We start from the raw sequence: 23,731 nt of genomic DNA on the forward strand, positions 1-23,731 counted from the left end.
GCCTGAGTGCATACATCATATATCTATAGCCTGAGTGCATACATCATATATCTATAGCCTGAGTGCATACATCATATATCTATAGCCTGAGTGCATACATCATATATCTATAGCCTGAGTGCAGCTTTGCAATTACGATCCTTGCAGAATCAGGCCCTAAGTCTATTTAGGCAGTTTTTACTCTGGTCACCAACATCAATATCTGTAATTTATTTGTACAGTACCCACACAAATAGTACCTAGTTATTTAGGGAATTTGACTTTTGAGAAAATATTATTATCAACAATTATTTAAATAGCGCCAGCATATTCCATTGCACTTTACAATTGGAAACAAAACAATAATAAGACGAGACAGAGTAATAACAGACAGGCAAAGAAGTCTAATGCTGGGCATACACTATACAATTATCTATCAGATATCTGTCCAATCTGGCTCGCTGGAATGAAAACCTGGTAATGTATGGGAGCAAATGACAGTCAATCATATGGTCTTGAGCACTGGAAAACGGACAAAAACAATTGTTCAAATTGGTTAAATTCAGGTGTTTTAACCAATTTGTCTGAACGACCATTTTTGTCTGTTTTCCAGTGTTTGTGAGCAAATGGTCAATTGTCATTTGCTCCTATACAGATATCTGACAGATAATTGAATAGTGTATGCCCAGCATTAGGGTCCTGTTAGCCAGTTTACATTCTATAGGGAAATAGGCATTTGTTACAAGAGGATAAGTGCTACATATTGCAAGTTGATCCAACCAGATTGCAGAGGTTCTTTGTGGGCTGTATGAGTCAGCCACACAGGAATGTTGGCCTGGGCTGGGTATGTCATATGAGTCTAGATAGAGAACATATGTAAATTTAGTTTGAACTGTATAGAGGGGATGTAATTGGGCAGAACTATTTATGGCGGTTATTTGGGTGGCTCAGAAAATTGATAAGCTTCTAGATACATTTATGAGAACAGGATAAGACAGTGGTTCTCATTCAGACCCGGTCGCAACCGGGTCGATGGTTAGCCCTGCACACGCGCAGCGGCCGCACTGCTAGTGCGCAAGCCCCAGAGCGAGAGAGAAACTCTCTCGCTTCGGAGCTCTCTACAAAAGGGGCAGCTGTCGATGTTGATGGACAGCTCGCCCCGTTTTGTAGGCGGGCCGGGGGGTTGGTTTTCAAAACTATAATCGCGATATTTTACCCGATCTGGCCGATTCCGACACATTGGAACGACAGATCGTGCAAAATATGGCCAAATCCTAAGTAAATCGTGAGTCCCCACTCACGATGCGATGCGCGTCCCTGCTGGATGCAGGAGAGATCTATGAAGATTGGACACCAAATCGTTTGCAGATTGTATGCAGAGCTGCCGGGGAGAGTTCCAAGGCAAGTCGTACACATCGCCAATAAGAAAAAAATATATCAGATGGCGCTGTCTGACAGCTGCTGGTTCAAGGAGGATGTCACTCTCCTAGCTAATAGAAAACCACAAATAATGAAAGAACCTGCGCTATAGATCACATTCATAAACCATAATAAACAATGATGTGAGTGTGAATATATCACTATGCTTGGGTTAATTTAAGAGATAGCTTCACAAATCTCAAGTTTATAAGACATAAATAGATAAATGTAAGGCTTGGCTGACGGTATAAATATTAAATAAATGTTTAATCATGCCAATAAGAACACAATAGTGCACAAATTATTCAACAAAACAGTATCATACGATTAGAAGATAAATTAATGAAGAATAAAAGTCATTTCCCTGCGGTAAACCCGCAGCTTCCTCTATAGCAATAGCTATTGAGGAAGCTGCGGGTTTACCGCAGGGAAACGCGTCTAGCTCCCCATCGCATGTGGCTTGCATTCAACTATTGGAAACCTCTTCGTGGCTTGTGGATTCCGGACCGGCTTCTTCCATTTCTCCAACTACGGTGCCTCAGGTTCCTCACCATCTGTGGGTACTTCACCTACTCGTCAGGACCTTTGCCTCCTTCAAGTTGGTAATTATTTACAAATATAGCTGGACATTTTCAGGATTCCATCCTTTGAGGAGTATCATTGACTATTTAATACTGGCCCATGGACTGAGTTTTCCCATCCCTACCGTTGTGACTTTTATCTATTTGATTTTTATTCTTCATTAATTTATCTTCTAATCGTATGATACTGTTTTATTGAATTATTTGTGCACTATTGTGTTCTTATTGACATGATTAAACATGCATATTAAATTATATATTTATACCGTCAGTCAAGCCTTACATTTATCTATTTATTAGTAGTATTCATGTCTTATAAACTTGAGATTTGTGAAGCTCTCTCTTAAATTAACCCAAGCATAGTGATATATTCACACTCACATCATTGTTTGTTTATTATGGTTTATGAATGTGATCTATAGCGCAAATCGTACACATCGGCTGATCGTGAGCACATCGCTATGTCTCTGGGCACTTTTAAAGGGCTGACCTGACGCTGTGGCTGACGACCCCGCGGGAGTGCGCAATGGCCAACATAGTAGGTACATACTTGACGATTTGAACGATTTGTCAGTTCGATTCGTCGGAATCTGGTAAAACTGTTCAAAATATTGTTAAGGATGTACCCAGCTTTAATCTCTGTGTAGTGTTGATAACAAAAGTCGGACTAAGGTGGGTCCAAGACATTGTCTGAGACAGGTGTAGGCCAGTCCCTCAAGCAGCTGGAGTGAGCGAGATGGGATGGTCATTTGAGAGAGAATTTTCATCAGAATTTAGTTTTTTTTTTCAGAATAATGATGGACAGATACCAGTAGAGAGAGAGATTTTAGTTAAGCCTGAGCATATAAGACGGGGCATCATCGATTTGTGATGGTGGCGGATCAGTAGGTGAGATAGAAGCAGGAAGATAAGAAGAACGTAGATACTTCAGCTTTATTTGTGCCAGAGTGTTCAGGAAAGGAATTGAGCAGGCTGCTGGCAGAGGGAGAGGTTACCACGGCATGTTGGATGATATCAGTCTTGTCTTTGAAGTAGGACCAAGATCTTGGGCAAAGATGGTAGTCTGTGTGTGAGGGGTGTAAAGAGATTTAAATGTATAATATATGCACTTAGGGTTAGAAGCTTGAGCAGAGATGAGAGAAATATGTTTATATGGCAGTGTTTTGATGGGACCATTAGATACCCGCATACTGTGCATTCTACTTTACAGGAGAGTTTTTGAATATGTCATATTACTTTAGAGAGCCATGGCTGACATGGAAGTTGAGGTGGTGTGTTCATTTTTAAAGTTTGGTTAAGATGTGGTACAGCAATACCAGGTGACTTGTATAAAGAAATGCTGAAAATTAATAGATTTAATATATCTGATTTGAGGATACTTGACAGAATTTAATAACAGAGGTTAAATTAATTGAGGAGAGCTTACAGGTGGTTATCTGAGAGATAACATTATGCTGGGTACACACTGGCTGACATATAGGCTATTCAGTTGAACAGCCGATATATATCGTGGGTGTATCGGCCAGTTTGTACAGACAATATGTCTGTGAACAACGTTGTTCGCAGACATATCGAGTCGACTGTACAGCACAGCTGATGGCCAATATATCTGCAAATCGTGCTGTGTGTATGGTGGTCAGTCGACCGCCCGTACACTTCCTACAGAGGCCGCCGGGGAGGGGCCAGAGGCAGTGATGGTTGTTCAGTGTGTGAACAACCATCATCTGCTGATGATCTTTCCAGTGTGTAGCCACCTTTTAGAGAAGTGATGAGGAAATCAGAAACCGAGCATAGGTCTAGTGGATACAAGATCAAAGCAGTGGCCATCCCAATAAGTACAAGTGTCGATCCATGATCGATCAGAAGCCGGCGGGGGAGGGGGCAATATATTTGGAATTTGTATTTAGTGCTCTACAGAACGCCATCTGCTGCTACCTTCTTGTTTCTAGCTGATTGTTTTTTTCTTTTTTATCCATTACTTCTGGTTTATGTATAGTGAGCTGTGGAGTTGGGCACTAGCTAATTAAGACTGTCTCTCACCTCCTATATAACCCCTCCCCTTCCACTAGAACCTCAGTCTTGTTTTTAGTGCCTTGGAGTAAGGCACTAGTTTGGTTAGGTTTAATTTCCTAGTTCTTTAATTGCTTAGTTCCTGGCAATAGGCGACAAGCATTAGCAGAGATAGAAATAAAGGTTTGTGTGAACCCTGTATCCCAGTCTAAAGATGGCCTCTGGGAGAGTCACCAAACTACATAGTCCCTGGGACTCTCTCCATACCAGACACACATCTGAGAGGGCCACTGCAAAAAGGAAGCTTGATACAGGTTTCATGTAAAAGACCTTGTTTGCTGTATTTACTGCTTCCTTGCATGCCGCTTTAGCAGTGCGGCCGGGCATGTTACTACTCACGTGGCAGCAGCTTTAGGATGTTAAAGAGGCAGAGCATGCTGCCGGCTTTTTGAGCTTGTTGGAACACGGCACCGCTGCACGTGCAGGCGTGCCATCTATGACGTCATCACTATGAGCCGCTGTTCATCAGGCAAGCTCTGTGAATCTCCGGAGGGAGACGCGGAAGCTAGGAAACACCCATGATGACGTTGGGCGTCCTGAATGAAGCAGGACGCCGATGGCGTGCCTGGTCATGCCCCCAGGCATTTGAGTGACAGCAAGCTGTATGTTTAACTGCAGAATAATGTCCTGGGAAGGTGGAAATTAGAATGTCTAGATTTGATGCATAAGGAGTGATTTCTCATAAATGAAATAAATGGCCACCACAATGAGCTTGTTTTCAGTCTATTTAATGCAGTTGCTAATATCAATCTTTGCCCACTAGAGGGTAATGTCAGGATAACACAAGAAAAAGTAGTATGTAAAGACACTGCGAGGATGTATTTCTGTGTTCTAATATTACTGTATACGTTTGTGAAGGCCAAGTAATATTATAGATTAATACTAGTAGCCGAGTGCTCAGTAATATTTCTCCTTCTACGAGATGGATATACCTTTTTGGAAACAAAATATATCTGTGTTCACTGACAAGCAGTTTGTTACTGTGACTGTAGACACCACATAAATAGGAACCTATGCTTTGCATTTATTAATAGTTCGTAGAGATTCATTAGAATACGTCCTGCTGTAATCACTTCATTCGTTTATCCCAGTTTAGATATGTTGGCCAAAATTTGCTGCTGTTTCCACCTCGTGAGTCGCTTGCCATTTATACTATGTAACAAGATTGGAGCTTTATGTATCCCATTAAAGTCTACTCGCATTTACAATGTTTAGGTATGTTGTTATGGGAATGACTAGTAGGAAAAATTCCTAAAGGCTCTGAGTATGATGAAGCAACGCAGCTGTGTATGGGAGTCTGCAAACTCCCAAATGTTAGGAGATCGTGTATAAATCACACAACACTGAAGACAACCAGAAAGAATGCTGTAACATGCAATGTTCTCTAGCGGCAATGAAAGGCGTTAGATTGTTACCAGATTTATGTCACGGCTATATAGCTCCTGCCATCCTCCACGATACTCTGGATCTATTCATACCATACAGACCACCGAGACACTAGCGGGCATCAGTGCCCTATGCAGTTCTTTAGCCATTCAAGGCATACCATATATCTAACAAGTGGTCAAACCTCTGGACACAGTATTCACAGTCAGCGCTCAGAATCCATACGGCTGTCTGCGCATTCCAGCCTCCATGAGTCTATCCATTAGTGGCCTAAGAGCCTTATTCAGAGATAAACGCAATACCGATATTTACACAGATTGGGTAATTGTTTGCCATTACCCATGCGTGAATGCCGCACTGCGCAGGTGCAGCGATTGGATTGCAATTACGCTCACAGAATAAGTGACAGGTGGCGTTTGGGGGAGGTAACGTGGTGGCTAGGCAAACGCAGGCATGTCAGGACTGTTTAACCTCCGTTTCACGGGCATGTATAAATTAGCCATTGTGATCTCTAACATACTAAAGTCTTGTTTTAATAATAATAATTAATATTTTATGAGACTACTCTAGGCAATGTTAGCTCTGGAGAGCACTAAATATCTGATTTATTTTGTGAATTTTCAAATGTCTTTACAGGTTTTATGAACTTTATTTTTATCCGCTTACATATTTCATGTTTGTTTCTACCAGGCCCTCGGGACGACTGGAGGAATACCTGAGCTGTATTGCCAAGATACAGAAAGCAGTAGAGTATTTTCAAGATAACAATCCAGACAGTCCTGAACTAAATAGAGTGGTACGTTGTAAAGTCTAGCCCTTGATTTAATAAGAAACTTTTTATTGGAGTTCAATTTTTCTGTCTCTAAGGTTGTCTTTTGCAAATATGCTATGTTAATCATGCATGAGTTGCATACTCTAGCACAGGGGTGGGTAACCTCTTTTCTGCCGAGGGCCATTTTGATATATATAACATTATTCGCGGGCCTGGTGCAGGCCACGCCCCCTCCGTGTAAAGTCACACGGAGGCTAGGCCACAATCACAAGTGAATACAGCAATGCTCAGATCATCCTGAGGATACTCGGGGGAGCTGTAAGGGCAGCAGTGTGACCATCTGAAGCGTCCTAAGAGTGCTCCAGGTGGCATTACTGCATAGATTCTGGCTGCAGGGTGCCATTCTAGGCACCCTGCTAGCCAGATGAGGCTAGAAGGAAAAAGCTCCAAGGGCCAGACCAAATGGTTCCGGGGGCCTTGTACGGCCCCCGGGCCTGAGGTTCCCCATCCCTGCTCTAGCAGATTGTATCTAGCACTTATAATTTGCTGCAAACACTCTGAGGCAAGTAAGGTCGGGTACACATCAGGCGATATATTGAACAATATATGGTCCTGACGTGTATCGGAACTATATATCGTCCATATCGCTCAGTGTGTACCATCAATTGTGCAATCACTTGATGCACGTCAGATGGGATAACGTCGCTGATAATGGCATGCAGGTGAATATATCCTTCCTTTGGCCATCGAGTTAGCTGGGATACACATCGTTCTGATGTGTATCCAGCCTAACATTTATTTATATTTTTTGATGCAGGGTTAATACTGTCTGCTTTTGCATGTAGCCCCCAAATGTAGGACAGCTTTTGTTTTAGGTTATAGGTTAATTTCAACTGCGCACTGACGATCAATACAGTATGCGGGGGGTGTGCTGCTAGTAAATAAAGGTGGTCTCCCTTTAAAATATAATAGAGTAGCACATACAGTCAGGTGCATAAATTTTGGGACATTGTCAGAATTTTCATATTTTGGCCTCTATTCACCACCACAATGGCTTTGAAATGAAACAAACAAGATATGCTTTAACTGCAGACTTTGTTTTAATTTGAGGGTAACTACATCCAAATCAGGTGAACGGTGTAGGAATTACAACGGTTTCTATATGTGCCTCCCACTTTTTAAGGGGCCAAAAGTAATGGGACAAACTAAACAATCCTAAATCTAACTTTCACTTTTTAATACTTTGTTGCAAATTCTTTTGCAGGTCAATTACAGCCTGAAGTCTGGAACGCATAGACCTCACCAGATGTTTCATCCCTGGTGATGCTCTGCCAGGCCTCTACTGTAAATGTCTTCAGTTCCTGCTTGTTCTTGGGAAATTTTCCCTTCAGTTTTGTCTTCATCAAGTGAAATGCATGCTCAATCGGATTCAGGTCAGGGGATTGACTTGGCCATTGCATAACATTCCACTTTTTAGCCTTAAAAACTCTTTGGTTGCTTTTGCAGTATGTTTCGGGTCATTGTCCATCTGCACTGTGAAGCACCGTCCAATGAGTTTTGAAGCATTTGACTGAATATGAGCATATAATATCGCCTGAAACTTCAGAATTCATTCTGCTGCTTTTGTCAGCGGTCATATCATCAATAAATTCAAGGGAACCAGTTCCATTGGCAGCCATACATGCCCACGCCATGACACTACCACCACCATGCTTCACTGATGAGGTGGTATGTTTTGGATCATGAGCAGTTCCTTTCCTTCTCCATACTCTTCCCTTCCCATCACTCTGGTACAAATTGACCTTTGTCTCATCTGTCCATAGGATGTTGTTCCATAACTGTAATGGCTTTTTTAGATGTTGTTTGGCAAACTCTAATCTGGTCTTCCTGTTTTTGTGGCTCACCAATGGTTTACATCTTGCGGTGAACCCTCTATATTCACTCTTGTGAAGTCTTCTCTTGATTGTTGACTTTGACACATATACACCTACCTCCTGGAGAGTGTTCTTGATTTGGCCAACTGTTGTGAAGGGGTTTTTCTTCACCAGGGAAATAATTCTTCTGTCATCCACCACAGTTGTTTTCCGTGGTTCTTCCGGGTCTTTTGGTGTTGCTGAGCTGTCCGGTGCGTTCTTTCTTTTTAAGAATGTTCCAAACAGTTGATTTGGCCACACCTAATGTTTTTGCTATCTCTCTGATGGGTTTGTTTTGATTTTTCAGCCTAATGATGGCTTGCTTCACTGATAGTGACAGCTCTTTGGATCTCATATTGAGAGTCGACAGCAACTGATTCCAAATGCAAATGTTACACCTAGAATCAACTCCAGACCTTTTACTTGCTTAATTGATAATGAAATAACGAGGGAATAGCCCACACCTGTCCATGAAATAGCTTTTGAGTTGATAGTCCCATTACTTTTGGCCCCTTGAAAAGTGGGAGGCACATATAGAAACCGTTGTAATTCCTACACCGTTCACCTCATTTGGATGTAATTACCCTCAAATTAAATCTGTAAGTCTGCAGTTAAAGCACATCTTGTTTGTTTCATTTCAAAGCCATTGTGGTGGTGAATAGAGGCCAAAATATGAAAATTCTGACAATGTCCCAATATTTATGCACCTCACTGTATACTCTGCTGCATCCCTGTGTTGTAAGCAAACTTTGTTGAAGTGTGGTACAATTTATGCAATGTTGCATAAATACACTTTAAACATAAAACAACAGGTGATATCGTTTGTGACATATAAAGAATAAGAATTCCTGTGTGCCCAATAATATTGAAATGGCTGGAATAGTCAGTCACCAGATCTCTGAAGAATGGTATAGTTAGAATGTCAATCTAAGTTTTAGGCAAACAGCGGCGTCTCCTTGGTAAATGGATGTATCCTAGAATTGTTCTTGAGATGTTCGTGCACAGGCTGGTCTTAGTTGCCTGGGGGTGCCTGCAGGTAAGGATGAGAGATGGGAGCTGGGCTTGTGGAGTGAATGCAGGGGCTCTGGACTGCCCCCCTCATGAGAAGACCGGCAGACCAGTGGTGCGCCTATGTAATCATCCCCTGGGGCCTGGATGAATTTGGCTCAGGTTTTTTGGACCTGTCGCCGGGCACCCCCTCCGCTACAGAGACTCACCTGCTTCTTCTCCTGACGCTCTGCTTTTTCTCCCGTCTCCTGTTCTGCTACGAGGTGCGCAGTTCCGGGCTTCTGTAGTTGTCCAGGACTTTTGTGTATAGCACGTCACTTGACTGCAGTCAATCCTCCGGCGGTGGTGTGTTCTTTTGGCCGGCATACATTTTTAAATTGCAATTTGTACACTTCAATTTAGAGCTGAGTTTGGACACGCCACTCCCAAATCTAAATTTCTCTGCACTTTTTTTTTTGGCCTCATCTGCAGTGCAACATGGTTTTGCCAAGGCACAAAGTTCTTGCTTTGCTTCCAACTCAGAATTCATCCCATTGTCCTCAGGGCATATATAGTTCTCTGACTATGCCCAGCACCCACAATATGGCCAGTCTGCTCTAAGTAACTGGCAGGGTCAAACAGCTAGTCAAGCTTCTCATTTCAAATCCGTTTGACAGGTTGGTGATGATGCATTGGTGGGAGTTGGGAATAGACAGAAGTCCTCTGCAAATGTGTGCAGTGTGAGGTGTATCTCATTTATAATACAAGTTACATCCCCATTTATACTACAGCTGCTGCTATCAGTACGCAATCAAGTTTTGTACCTTTGTCTCCTTACAATTTGTGCCACAAATCTACTAGATCCCTAGTTAATTAACTTGAGGGAAAGGCTACTTTCCTTCTGCCTGCTGCAAGTAATAATTTCATAAACCTGCAATCTGCAGAGTTTTGATAATGTGAGCTCTGGATGTTATGCAGGCTTTTCTATGAGAGTGCAAGATAATGAGTGCAGTCATTCTATCTATAAGCACAATTGTTTATGGCTAGATATGAATGAAGGTGTACAGGTTGTATGGAATGAACCTTGTCTTGCAGTATTATAATGGAGGCATGGTGCTCTGTAATGGTTTGCTCACCAATTTTTGCAGAAATCACTATTCGAAAGGGGAAAAGAGTCATTGGATTCGGAGTTCCGCAATCTACTGCAGAGACACAGTAAGCCAGTTCCTCCTATTCTCATATTGGACCAGATTGGTACAGACGAAGAGATAGAGGGACAGGAGGAAGGAATGCTGGACCATCTCCCAGAGGGAATCTTGCAGGATATAATATGCATCTCACAGTGGTTGGTGGAGTATGGCAGGAACCAAGGTAAGAACATTCTAAGGCAAAGATAAGATAGCAAAATATGTATACATACATCAAATAAATGTAACTAGTTCAAGCGACTGGCATGTTTTCTATGTATAATAGAATATATTAACCCTCTAGGTGTATAATAAAGTGCAATAGTGGATATGGCTAATATGCCCCCAAAGGAAAAATAAATGAAACACATATTGATTCAAATTCATTGCACTGAAGACGCCCTGCTGTGTCACTGCATCACTGTAGCGGGAGGTGGCATGCAGCTACTTGATGTCATGTCACTGCATCACCGTTTCTAGGTCATGCCAGGATCGGGCTGCATCTGAGTCACCTGGAAAAGTCCAGTGCTGCCAGGCTACAAGTATGCAGCACGGCTTACATCAGAATATGTGGGGCCCAGTATAACTTAAACAATCAGAGGCAGACAGATAGAGGGAAGCGGGCAGATGCACACAAAGGCTGGGTGGGCAGAGGAATATATTGGAAGGGTGGGCAGAGGGACAGAAGGTGTAAGGCAGAAGCACACATGGTGGGTGGGCAGAGGCACTCATGATGGCAAAGACACACATAGGGGTTGGGGCAGCAGGCAGAGGCACACAAGGGAGGCAGGCAGAGATGCACATGGAGGTTGGGACATGGGGAAGTGGGTTGAGAGAGAGAGAGAAGTAAATATATTAAATAAATAAATGAGTGTGTTGGGGGCAGCTGTATATCCTCACCAGGGCCCGGCACCAGTAAATGAATGCACTGTAGCATCTAGGATTTAACAAATGGTGACAAATGGCTCTTTCATATGTTCAGACCACAGACCATGATCTGATATTTATTTTTTCTTCTACTGTATTGGTTGTATCCCTGCATTCATCTTTCACTGCTCTACTTTTGTTGCTTAAGTTTAAAATCTGTTTCTTTCCCATTTCTCTTCTCATTTGCATCCTACCATCATGACGGCTTAAACTCTTCTTCTAGACTTCATGAATGTGTACTACCAGATTCGCTCCAGTCAGCTGGACCGCTCTATTAAAGGACTGAAGGAGCATTTTCGAAAGAGCAGCTCATCCAGTGTGGTCCCTTATTCACCTGCTGTCCAAAATAAAAGGAAGGATACTCCAACCAAGAAGCCAGCCAAGAGACCAGGTCAGCCCAGATCTATTGAATCCTTTGTGAGCGTAAATAACCATCATATTTACAGACAAGATCTATAGAATGTTGCAGAGACACAAACTAACTGCCCATTATACAACCTATTATCTCTCTATCACAGCTCTGCTTGTTGAGATTAGGGATGTGCAGGCTCGGTTCTACTCGGTTCCGTTCGGTTCTTTTTACCGAATCTTATTGGCTATCCAAAACTCGTGACAGCTGAAACCCAATAAGATCCGGTAAAAAGAACCGAACGGAACCGAGTAGAACCGAGCCTGCACATCCCTAGTTGAGATCTATGATCCATCTCCTGTCCTTAAGCTGGGTACACACTGACAGATATATTGGCCGATCAATTGATCGGCCCATATATCTGGTGCCTGTCGGCCAGTGTGTGCCAGCGATATGTCTATGAACATCGGCGTTCACAGACATATCGCATTGGCTGTGCTGCACAGCCGGTGGAAAAATATATCTGCAGATATATCTGTCCTACGGCAAGTGTGTACGGGAGATCAGCCGATCGCCCGTACACATGCAGCAGCGGGGATAGGGCCGCGGCACCCGCGGCTACCTGGAAGATGATAATCGTTCAGTGTATATTAACGACCATCATCTACAGATATAACTGCAGATCACTCGATCTGCAGATATATCTTTGCAGTGTGTACCACCTTTAGCCCAGCTCTATTACTACTATTATCTCATTGTATTGCCCATCCTTCACTTCAGAAAGCAAATACAGTCCAATGTAATTTTTACCTAAAACCGTTATAGCAGAAGATCTATTTTTTAATCTAAGTGTTGAAAAGTGCGCTATTAGGAGGCTGCTTGTCCACCTTTAGTTTTTTTTTCCAGGCATTAGCATATAAAAAGTAGAATTTTAAAATGTAGTAGATGTAATGTAATTAGAAATTATAAAATTTTAAAAGTCCTTTATGTCATTCTACAGACCGATCTAATTTAATGAGCATATCCCTAACAACCAGTTCTGCACGGTGCCTGTCATTTGGGTATTTGGCAGCCCATTACTCAAATAATACCTCCTAGTAATACAAGGTAGAAGCATTCGACTGCATTGTGCTATACAGTATGAGTACACTTATAATAATCTATATACGATCTGACATGTTGCTGTAAAATGTGTAATTAGGTTATTATAATCAACCAATCTCTTCTATTCATATTCTACAGTGTTCGTCTATCTGCCCACTCGCAACCCTACGGCCATTAAAAACCGAAAAAAGTGGTTAACTATATTACTATATGGTCTTTTATATATTGATTTCAGTTGTACATGTTGCAGACATGTAGCCGTAGTTGTATGATTGTATCGGAATGTACTAGTTCATGTGAGAAGATACAGAAGAGAGATGTTATCTCACACATCATTGTAACACTCACTTATGTTTATTATATGACAGAATAAAGTAGATTGAGCAGCGTTCTTTAAGCAGATCTATAAATCCACACAGTTCCGCTTCCCTAAACATTTCTAAGCTTCAGACAGGACTCTGTTATAGATGAGAAATTATCCTTTTTGTTCCTGTCTGGGAGATATTGACACAGCTGTTTCCTCTCTTGTATGTCCTGATGACAAGCAGTCTTCATGCCAGGTAATAAAAACAAAATCCAGTTTTAAAATATTAATTCTCTACAGTGTGCAGTGCCAGCACTAACAAGAACACATGCATCACACGTGTGTACTTCGTGGTCAGTCTCTCTGCTTTAAGCCAGCTTCCTTGTTTTAATAACCTGAACATTGTTCTTCTCCCATATCTGTCATTTAACCAGCATACCATGGATGGCCAGCTGTGGGCAATAACCCTGTAGCAGTACTGTTCTGCTCTGCTAGTCCCTGATTAGCTAAGTATCCTAAGTGATAATGTCGAGGACTAACTGGATGGCGAAGATGATGTAATTGCACTAGTCTGTCTCAGGGCATCACAATGTGTCATAATATTCCCTAACAGCAAAATGTGTTTTTATACTCTTACATTTCATTCACTTGTGTTTCTTGCCATGCTATTAAATATGTATTTGTGTACCCTGTTAACCATTGTTTTGTCAGCCTGCAGCCTCCCCAGAGTTAAGGCCTCTCCGCGTGTCCGGCTAGTGATTGGGGAAATAAGAGTTCTCCCTTTCTTCCCTGCCTCCCCTAACAGACGGTTGGCCTGGGCCTCTGCTGCCAATCTCTATCACTCTGGGTGCATTCTCTGTGCCATGCATGCTTTAATCTGCCGCAAGTCTCCTATGAAAGTCTTGTATGCCTCAGCTCTATGTTCTTAGTAAATACGAATTGCTGAATCTAAACTGCAGTTTAAAATCCAATTGAATTTCCTTATGCCAAGTTGGCTAAGAAGTATATGGAAATATCTGCATTTATTTTACATACCATATCAAGCCAAAATATTGGAATCTACTGAGTGTTTGGTTTGGTCCTTCCAGAAGTGAAATAAAAAATAGAGAGACAGGAAAGTTTTTTTTTTTTTTGATGGATGCACTCACAGGGTTATATCATTAACATAAATCTTTATTGGTATACAGAGAAGGGTAATGTATAGTAATGAACCCTTACGATACTTTAAGCTCTCGTTTTTCTTTTTATATTTCGCCTTTCTGAAGTAGATTGACCATCTCTCTTTTATTTTGGATAGTCATGACTTTAGTGCAACTGAACAGTATAAAAATGTACAATAGATACAAAGTCAAGTACAGCGTGGGCATACATTTAAAGACCTTTCTGAGCTACTAACAAGCCCAGGGCAATAATATACATGACCAAGGCATAAGAGATGGATATGCTGTTAGTGGGTGGAGGAAGGTGTGTGGGGGAGGTGATAAGGGTAGAGAACTAATGATGAGAAAGATGGTATTCAGTTAAGTCAATAGTGTTTGGAGGATGTAGCATGGGCAAGCCAAAGTGATATATATAGGTGCAGACTTTGGCCACCATGCGTGAGCCAAGGAGGGAAATCAGGGGGCAGTGGAAGGCAGACCACTGCTCTCTGCGGACAGCCGTGGGGTCCAGACCTAATGAGGTGTATGACCGCTATCGTGGAGGTAATAAGTTATTTTCTCCATGACTGCCACATGGCAAGCTTGTCTTTTTAAGAGCGATAAAGGCTGGGGTATGTTTTTTTAATATATACCTATAAAGATTTATTTGAATGATATGACCCTGTGAGTGCCTCCATTGGAATACTCTGTATGTTTATATGACTTTGTCATATTCGGGGGTACACCATCCTTTGTGAACTGTCTATCACATTTATATGTTACTCATGAGTTAACATTGACAATTTAAATATAGGAAGAGGTTCTTTACTTTTATCTGGTGCGGATACATCTTACATAGAAGGATCAGGTTATGCCTATTATAATGAGACTTTACCTGCAGAATTGTGCATCTCAAAATAGAGAATAACTACAGATTAGGCTGCGTTAAGATTAGGTATTTGGTGTGTAGTCTGATAGTCAGAGAGTCACAGTGTGGGCTCTATACTCTTACTTGGTGAAGAACGAGCTAGCCAATGTAGAAATGTTCACAATCCACTAATCACGACCAAGCTGTCCTTCACCGTTTATTTTAACCACATCTCCTCATTGTTTTGTTCTGGAAACTGGCTTTCATTCTGGTGTTGCAGGAGCATTCAGTTTAGATGCTGGGTCAAGGCTTAAAAGCCCTTCCTGTTTAAATATAGTGTGGAATGTTTTTCATGCTGGATCACAATAGCCATAGTTTACTGATGGTATATGGTCTGCCAATTGTGTACTACGAAGCAAGCTACGTGTATAGTGTCGTCTCCGGTCAGCCTACGCAGCTCAAGCTGAAGGCTAGGAATGTGGGATTTGGTTCTTAATATTTGTGATTGGTGGAAAATAGGTTTAGCAAATTATTATTACTGAAAATCTATTGATTTAGTCCGCAATGTAGTAGTATTTTTTATTTATTTTTGTTGTTTTTGGGGTTGATTTACCCTGAATACTTTATATAAACAAAATATAATTCCCTTTTTCCAGAATCCGTTTTGCAGGGATTTTTATATTTTGGCTTGGATGTATAGTTTTATTTTCAAGTGTGTATTCAAAATCACTTGTTGGTGGCTTACCAGCATGCAATAGGGTATAGCGGCAGTAACATGTTTCTTTAAACCCCTTTAAGAAATGACTTTTTTAACACGTGGGATGTCATGCTTTTCTAAGCTACTGCTTGGTGGTCTTTCATCTTATATTTTGGTGTTTGGATATCTTTTGGCTCAAAATGTTTCCCTTCCTTGTCGCTCTTTTCTTTTTCCCACTTTCCTCTTGGTGACAGGCACTATCCGAAAGGCTCAGAATCTTCTCAAACAGTACTCACAACACGGGCTTGATGGGAAAAAGGGAGGGTCCAGCCTCGGAGTTCTTGAAGGTAATTGTGCTTCCCTTTTGTGGCTGATTGGGTATTAAGGACAAGACTTGGTTTGAATCTGAAGTCTGTGTACTGTTCGGAGTGGCCCTGATGGAAGATGTAAAACCAGGACTGTGCATGCATGTAATCTTGTGGTGGGGCTTTCTAAATGCAGGCCACATCCTTCTGGAAAAAATAGAATCCGTACTACTCTGTGCAGCAGGGAAGACATTACTTTTCTACTTACTTAGTAAACGAATTGAGGGTTATAAAAATAATTGGAATATACAAGATGATGGCCTTAGTTTGGGATGTAATCATCAATTGATCATACTCCATGCTACAAATCCTCTCCCCTTTCGGACACCGGATAGCCACTCTGTGCGGCCCAGGCCTCAGTGTGACATACTGGATAACAGTCTCCCCTGCCTCCCCCTCCACACTGATCAGGTCATGAACAAGATTTACATAGCAGATACCACGGAGATGCCGTGGGAGAAAAACACGGGACAACTTTAGGTGAGTAGATTCCCTTGGATTCTGGGGTTTCCTTTCACTGACAGAAATAAAATTAATTTAGTGGGTTGGCATAGATCTTTAGAGTTCTTTTGCAAAGCTTGACTGATCCGATGACGTATGCACACTTTTTGTGACAATAACTTCTTCCTATTAACCATTACAGGGAAAGAGGATGTGCTGGATCTTGAGACTGACACCTACATATACTGTATAAGTGCCTTTGTGCGCCTCGCACAGAGCGAGTACCGACTACTTACGGACATCATTCCTGAACACCATCAGAAGAAGACCTTTGATTCTCTAATTCAGGTCTGTCATCATTGTCCAGATACACTGCTGTTTTTTGTAGGACATGCTTTATACATCATACCCATAAGAACTTCTTCCACTTATATATTCCATCAGGAGACCTTGGATAACCTTATTCTAGAAGGAGAGAACATTGTCTTGGCTGCCAAGAAGGCCAACTCACGGCATGATTTCACCTCTGTTCTCAGTATCTTCCCCATATTACGTCACCTCAAACTTACCAAACCAGAGTTTGACAAAGTTCTTCAGGTTAGTACAAGAGAAAACGTGGCACTTATTCACTCATTGTTGAAGTAACCTGGTAGTATTTATGGTATTAACTATGGGCAACCCATAAGAGACACTTTGGAAGCAAATCCCTTTCAATGTGGTGCCTGTCAGATGATTGCGTGATGAATAATGGAAGCTTTGCAAATCCAAGTGCATAAAATTACTTTTTTTTTTTATATTTAAAAAAAATTACAAACCATTCTTCCAGCGCTTGTTAGGTTTTGCAACAGTCTGAAAGAATCTATGTTAAGGCAAGAGTACAGACCATGGGCTCAATCAAACTAGCCGCGAAGGGGGCGAGTTGCTGTTGCAACGGCACCGCAATTGGCCCCCCTTGCGGGCCAGTCTCACCCCGGACTCGCACATATTTGTACACAGCCCGATGGGGCTGTGAAAAAAATCTGCAAGTCCAGCGATACCGTGAGTGTGGAGTATAGCCGCACTTTCTCTCGCCGCAAGGAGAATCACGGCTAATTAGATTGAGCACTATACAGTTAGTTTCTATATTTCATCATGACAATGACACCTCAGTCGTGATTTTTTTCTTCTATACTACCACCCTTATTATCACTTAGCAGTATTCTCTTTTATTTATAAGCACAAACCTATTACACTATACTGTGCAATCAGAAAATATTATTTGGCTGCATAAGTCCATACCATAGTCGACCTTTTGATTTAATGTACTTACCATAGTCATACAGTGGGGCCAAATTAGTTAGCAATCCATTAAACTTCTAGTCTATCTTTGAACTTTTTGGAGGAAATCTGAGCATGTAAATGAAATCCATGTGAATACATTGAATGTGAGAATGTGGCCCTCTTATTAATGTTAGTTTTGTCCTGGTGATATAGAGAGTGAGCACTATACCAGAAAATGGGCCTGATTCAGAGATATACGCTAATGCCACAGCTGCTTCAAATTTCTACATAGCGGCTGTACGAATATGTGCAAATGTCACAGCCAGCGGGATTTGTATTGAGATGCCCACAGGCGGCTATCGTGTACAAAGATCCAGCATCGGTCGCAGATCAGTCGATTATCTAAATTCTGAGTAACTCTATGGTGGTTACTCAGAATTGCCACCGGAACATTTTCAACTGTATATGGGATCGCAGTCTGCAACAAACCCCCAAAACGGTTGTGACATGCCTGCCTTTTAGTCGCTAGTCCCCCATTACCTCCTGACCATCGGTAATGAAACTTGGCGCATGCGCAGATCACTGATAATCACTCAACTGCGTAAACATCGGCATTGCATCTTTCTCTGAATCAGGCCCAATAACACCCATTTGTTAGACAGGTTCTATTTTCTGATACATATTATTAGGTGTTTATATATTTCTTTCCTCTGCCTTTTCAGGGCACTGCTGCGAGCACCAAGAACAAGCTGCCAAACCTCATAACCTCTATAGAGACCACAGGAGCCAAAGCCTTAGAGGATTTTGCAGATAGTATTAAGGTAATTTTAGGTTGTAATTCCACCTGTGTGACATGGTCTATGTGACTGTGAGTCTGATTCAGAGATGGACGCAGTTTCACTGACGCACGCATGCGACAGATGTTTTCAATTTGCGCATGTATCCGAGTCGCACTGCGCATGTGTCCCGATGGTTATCTCTGAAAGACGCAGAAAGAATTTGGGAGAGAAGCAATTTCAGTGGGCATTTCTGGGTGCTAACAGGGAGTGGTTAGCCAGATGTGGGCGCGTCACGGCAAATGACTGCGTCTTTTGCTGCAGTTGCTCTGTCACCGTCGGCCATGTTCAGATGGGGATTGTTCCCCTCCATAGGGCTGGTGAACTCTCTGATGGTGCATCTTAATAGGCACAGTGGTAGATTATCTCCGCAGCTAGTCCATCGGCCATGGCATTAGCATAAAAATGCAGTCACGCTGTGGCAAATGACGCAGTCACGATTGCAGTAGAGTGCACCACTGAATCACACCCTGTATCTCTGGGGTGTCAGGATATGCTCAGCAGTTAATCACTAAATAACCCATCCGAATCAAACATAACATTTGTGTTATTAGCAGTAATGCTGATATAGAGAATGAGTAGTTTAAATCTCGTTCCATGTCCCATAGAATGACCCTGATAAGGAGAACAGCATGTCCAAGGATGGTACAGTACATGAATTGACCAGCAATGTAAGTATCAGTTGCCAGTTGGGATGTTAGTGGAATTTGTGTGTGTAGATATAGTTACCCTTTTGTTTTATTCCAGTATATTGGTGTTCTGCTAGTCAGCTACTAATATAGGTGTGTGTGTCCTCTATAACTTTTCTGTGTCTGTTTGCATGTGTTTTACAGTGTGCGGCCATTGACATTTTTTTGTAACTTTGGCTGTCTTGGGTGATTTAACCCTCTGCTCTCTGCCCAGGCAATCCTGTTCCTGCAACAGCTGCTGGAATTCCAGGAGACTGCGGGAGCCATGCTGGCCTCACAAGGTAAATGGTTCTTCCTTTGTCTCCTATCCATGATCCCGGAGCATCTCCACAAGCACTTTCACATCATGGAAAACCTGTTTGGTACAAAACCTTTTCCCATCCAGCATTCATTCCTCCAACCTATATCTTACTGCTAAATTACTGCTGCCTCACTTATGCCATTAACCACATCTACCCCCATCTTATACTTTGTTTATCTGCATCAACTCTTACTTAATTAGTAGGCTGTTCCCACACAAATATTGTTTAAAACCACAAAATATCTGCCTACACTGTGTGCAGGTGACGTGTCCATATTCAGTCTCCCCTATTACTAATACCCACCACGTCATTACTATCTCTGCACCTTCTGTCTCATTGGTTCTACTCCTTGCTCTGTCTGCCTGTGTCTCATGTCTGTTCCATCTCTTTCCCTGTATCTGCTTGTTTTCATTACTAAATGCTCCTTCTTCCATTGGGTTCCTTACATTCTCTGAGATATTCTTATTGTCACTCTGATTACCTGTAACATGTTGTTTTTGGTTCTTTCCATTCCCTCTGTTTCCTTAGTAGCTCCTATGACAATTTCACCTTTTCGTCCAATCTTTTCTCTGTGTTTCCCTCTTCCATGTCATCTCTGTTGCTTTCTGCCACTCACCTGTACTCTAAGTAAAGCTACACCAGAAATTTTTGCTTTGTAATTTTGATCTTCTTCTCCTTTTATTGCACTAAACTGATACTGTTCTGTCCTCTTGTTCTTCTGCCCCCTCCTATCCCTTCTGCTTCTGTTTCCTCTCTACCTTCCCTCCCTTGCCAATAGTTCTTGGGGACACTTACAATATTCCTATCGATCCCAGAGGTAAGCAGCGTAACACTTCTAGGGGTTCCTTCCGTCATAGTTTTCAACACCCATATGTCTGAGTACTCGCTGCATGACTTCCAGATTCCATTATCTGCATCTACATACATTCCTGGGAACATTGCAGTGTTAGGCTAGTATTACACAGGTGTTCTGTGCTCCTGTGTCTTCTAGCTCACAAAGTCACCATTTATGCACTATAGGCAGTGAAATCACCGCATCATCGTTTCACAAGCATTGAAAACCCTTTTTGAGCTGTGTTTGACTATCATTATCTTTGGTTTTGTAGTTGGAGAGGATATAAATGCTATAACAACATGTAGTCAATCAGGTCATCAGAATGATCACAGCACACTATACGTCTCAGGAGATGAGCACCTAATCAAGACATTGACTTGTCAGTATATCTGATTATGGTAGTGGTCACCAAGGCAATATCATGGTGTAATCAGGGAAACAAGATATCACCGCGTGGGCGTTAGATGGCGGAAAGAAAGACGCAGTGGTGATGCGAATAACGTACAACGCTGAATCATACCCTTAGTTCTGTGCATGCAGACTTGTTTTCAACTCCTGTATTGATCATTTTGTGTCTATCGACTAACATCTCCTACATAGCCTTTTTTTATAGAATAGTATTAAAGTGGATTAAACTCTGCAAAGTTATAGAAAATTTCTCCATTCATGTATAATATATCGCACAACATCTGCAATGTTTTATGCGTTGCTGTCTTTATCCCCCTACACAGTTTATAGTATGGACGCAATAGTACTGCAGTGCATCATATGAGACTCAAGACTTCAGTTTATAGATTTATGTTATTAGAAAATCTATCTGGGCCAGGAGTGACGGTGAAGCACATTGTGTATTCCCAGCCTCCCTCATTTGCTTACTTCCTAACAGTTATTGCTCCATTATGCTGAATGCTGTGAGTCAACACTCCAGGTGAGTCTTCAAATCCACCAAGAATTTGAAGACTAGCTTCTAATAAAATACATGATTATAAAATACAAGGCTATAGTTGGCATAGTCATTAGCAAATCTAAATAAAGTGGTGTTGACGTGTTTAGATAATATAGGAAAGCTGTTCTACTAATTATCTCTCCCACTGAGCCTGTGTTCTGTATAATTGTAATACACAAGAGACAATCTGACAGTGATCACATTACACAGAACCTGAAACATACCTTATGCCAGGATTTTATTTTCATCTAGAATTCTTTATTTGGTTGTTGTGCTGTGACAGAAGGTTGGATGTTTAACACTGTAGGTTCCCTTCCAAGTCTTTCCTTTTTCCACTGTAATCATCTAAATCCACATGGACATATTTCAATGAGTGCTGTCTGTGGTAGCCAGGCATACATCAGCGTTAATCTGAGTCTCAGGCCAGCAGATGTGTTTTACAAAATAACCTGATAAGCTAACATAATTACCTGACTGAATCAGCCATTGCTCTTTAAATGAATGTTAAGAGTCTCAACAAAACATAGCAAAATAAAGCAATCTTTACTCACACGTCAAGAGTTCTGTAGGCTTTCCCAGGCTATGCTGTCTGTTACTTTCCCAGATCTGACAGCTAAGTTGTTTATCCAACCACAAACTTTAAAAAGGAAAACTACATTTATTTGTCACTTTTCTGCCTGGTAAGTGCTTAACAGCTGAACAGACTGTGTAACAATGATTGGGACCAGCCTATCATTCAGCACTACACCAAACCAGGCCCTCTCTGAACCACTAATCACAGCATAGGGAAGCACAACCTTCTATTTCCACAAACCATTCCCTGTTCTTCTGCATTTTCTAAATGCCCTAATTACAGTAGTTACAGTGAATTCTACAAATCAAAAATGTTTTGTATATAAAGTGTGTGAAAATTGATTCTGCAGTGATGGTGTTGCATATTTTCCCACATTTTACTCACGATCAGGTATTACTAGCTGCCTAATAGGTGGCATTATCTTAGAATCATTAGATTGACAAATGGATATTTAGAAATTACTATTTCCATCTCTTAATTATAAAGCGCCACAAAGGTTCTGTAGCGCCAAACAAGAGGAATTCAACTAACAAGAAGTTACATAAGAACAGTCTAATACAAATTACTTAGCAATTTCCTGTAAATACGTATTTTCCATACCCGTTTACAATCTGTTGAGAATATGGTTGGACACAGTATGGAGAAGAGGACAGTGACAGCAGTTAGGAGGAGAGATGGTAGAAAGAAACAAACACTGTATTAAGGACACATTTGAAGGCTGAGATTCTGAATGAAAGTCTAATGGAGCGTGGTTAGGCGTTGAAGGTTAGGAGTAGCACGGGAGAAATCCTGATTGTGAGAGTGGGAAATGGTGATCAGGGAGGAGGTGAGATGGCAGTCATTAGCACAGGTAACTGAGGATGGAGAGATAGGGAGGAATAGGTTATACAGGACCTCATTGTCCAGCAAACATTATGCCTCAAATATGTACGTTTGTCCTTTATTTATATGGCACACAAATATTCCACAGTGCTTTACGGATAATATGTAGTCATTTATCAGTCCCTGTCCTAATGGAGCTTACAATCTATATTTCCTACCACCTGGTCTTGCTGACTGTAATTCAGGCATATCAATGCTCTGATAGGATGTGATGTTACATGACAGGAGTCATGCTTTGTATATAAATACAGTTTTTAGTCTGGCTAAAGGGATCTTTAAGTCATTGACAGGTCCATTTAAAAAATATATTTTATAATACTCACCCATGGTACACATTAGTATATATAAATAAAAATATATATATAGTTAATATTTGCTTAGTAGCACTAAATATTTGTATTTCAGGTTTACTGGTTCACTACCTGTATTGGCGTGTACTACTAGTATGTTATGATATACAGTACGTGATAAATTGTGAATGTAGATTTTGTGATGTTATCACAATTGCATGTGTTGTAGAGACCAGCTCCACAGCCAGTAGCAACATTTCCGAATTCAGCAGGCGCCTTCTCAGTACTTATATATGTGAGTATGGGAACCCCTATTAGATGTGTATAGACGATTACAGGACATGGAGTGAATCTGTTTCTGTGGTCTCTGTATGTTTTGTGTATGCATTTTCTTGTTTTATCCTATTGTTTTATAACCTATTCATCTTTTCTCTTCTTTGCTTTTGCCTTGCATTGTTAAATTACCACCTTTTCCAATGCTGTGTTTTAAATAATTAACATGCTAGGATTGCTCATAATTTCATTTAGGAGCATGAAAACAGGAAGCATCAGTTATGATACCTTTGCTCTTAACCGCTGTCTTCACCCGTTGTTACTAGTGTTGTGTTTTATGTCATTAACATTTGCAG

General features: G+C 41.4%; 1 protein-coding gene across 10 annotated transcripts in view; it reads left to right on the forward strand.

Annotated features, from left to right (window-relative positions):
* EXOC7 (exocyst complex component 7) overlaps positions 1-23,731 on the forward strand; it is a 31,491-nt gene that overhangs the window by 3,767 nt on the left and 3,993 nt on the right. The window contains exons 4-15 of one of the 10 annotated variants that reach the window (XM_088482510.1): positions 6,126-6,231; positions 10,256-10,478; positions 11,445-11,612; positions 13,223-13,234; positions 15,937-16,029; positions 16,691-16,836; positions 16,933-17,085; positions 18,471-18,569; positions 19,193-19,255; positions 19,488-19,554; positions 20,354-20,392; positions 23,332-23,397. In XM_088482510.1, coding sequence (XP_088338636.1) covers positions 6,126-6,231; positions 10,256-10,478; positions 11,445-11,612; positions 13,223-13,234; positions 15,937-16,029; positions 16,691-16,836; positions 16,933-17,085; positions 18,471-18,569; positions 19,193-19,255; positions 19,488-19,554; positions 20,354-20,392; positions 23,332-23,397 — 1,235 coding nt within the window. Of the gene's footprint in view, positions 1-6,125; positions 6,232-10,255; positions 10,479-11,444; positions 11,613-13,219; positions 13,235-15,936; positions 16,030-16,458; positions 16,528-16,690; positions 16,837-16,932; positions 17,086-18,470; positions 18,570-19,192; positions 19,256-19,487; positions 19,555-20,353; positions 20,393-23,331; positions 23,398-23,731 lie in introns of all 10 variants that reach the window. The other 9 variants (XM_088482519.1, XM_088482518.1, XM_088482511.1 and 6 more) reach the window with 9 other exon arrangements.

Source organism: Taudactylus pleione, unplaced genomic scaffold, assembly GCF_031769625.1.
Source record: "Taudactylus pleione unplaced genomic scaffold, aTauple2 ptg000290l, whole genome shotgun sequence".
Lineage (NCBI taxonomy): Eukaryota > Metazoa > Chordata > Amphibia > Anura > Myobatrachidae > Taudactylus > Taudactylus pleione.